The sequence below is a fragment of the Theobroma umbraticum genome, unplaced genomic scaffold (genome assembly GCF_002168275.2).
Source record: "Theobroma umbraticum cultivar Fairchild unplaced genomic scaffold, ASM216827v3 scaffold_95.0, whole genome shotgun sequence".
Taxonomy (NCBI): Eukaryota; Viridiplantae; Streptophyta; class Magnoliopsida; order Malvales; family Malvaceae; genus Theobroma; species Theobroma umbraticum.
The window spans coordinates 8,332,124-8,333,040 of NW_018397257.1; the positions used below are offsets into that span (position 1 = coordinate 8,332,124).

At 39.7% G+C, this 917-nt stretch overlaps 1 protein-coding gene across 1 annotated transcript in view; it reads right to left on the reverse strand.

Annotated features, from left to right (window-relative positions):
• LOC110412410 (subtilisin-like protease SBT4.15) overlaps positions 1-445 on the reverse strand; it is a 5,918-nt gene extending 5,473 nt beyond the window's left edge. The window contains exon 1 of the mRNA XM_089782916.1: positions 355-445. Coding sequence (XP_089639042.1) covers positions 355-445 — 91 coding nt within the window. The remainder of the gene's footprint in view (positions 1-354) is intronic.
• Positions 446-917: the final 472 nt, after the last annotated feature.

Here is a 917-nt window from a genome sequence, read left to right on the forward strand (position 1 = left end):
AGGCACATCTCGAGGAGGGGTTCCCTCAGCACGCATTGCTGTCTATAGGATCTGTAATGATATTGGCTGTAGCGATATTAAGATCCTTGCTGCATTTGATGATGCCATTGACGATGGTGTTGACATAATATCAATGTCCGTTGGTGGGGCCGCCAGAGATTATCAGTCTGACTCGATCGCAATTGGTTCGTTTCATGCCATGAAGAAAGGTATCCTAACAAGCTGTGCCGCGGGAAATGATGGGCCGGATTTGGCTAGCGTAGCTAATGGGGCTCCTTGGATTTTGACTGTTGGTGCTAGTGTTACGGACAGATTGTTTAGGACCCCAATTGAAATTGGAAAGGACATGCAAACTTTGGTAAGCATTATCTTTCTCACAATGCTTTGCATTCAAGTTCTGATCTTTATCCAAGACCAGCTCAGGTTGCACGTTCAAATCCAACATTATATTCCCACGTGTTTGGTTACTCGTTTAATTTTGTGCTGCCAGGTCATTTTGAACATGCTCCAAACAGTTACATATACACACAAACAAGCAATAAATGTCTATAGAATTAATTGTTAGTTATTACCTTGAAACCATTTGCGAGTAACAAAATAAAAGTGCTCATGCTCTTATGATGTTGATAACGTATTGATCATTGTCTCTAAACTTTCGGTGCTTTGCGTTAACAGGGAGTTTCTTTGAATACCTTCAACCTCGAGAAAATGTACCCTTTAACTAGTGGAGCAAAAGCAACAAAAGCGAATGAAAAAGACCCTTACTGGTAAGAAAATCCACATCCAAAATCCCCAATTTTGTATCTGACGGAATTAGTGTATATTATTTACATAAGTGGCTCTAATAAAATGAGACTTTTGCAGTTCATGTGATGCTAGTCTTTTAGATAAAAACAAGGTCAAGGGAAAAATAGTGT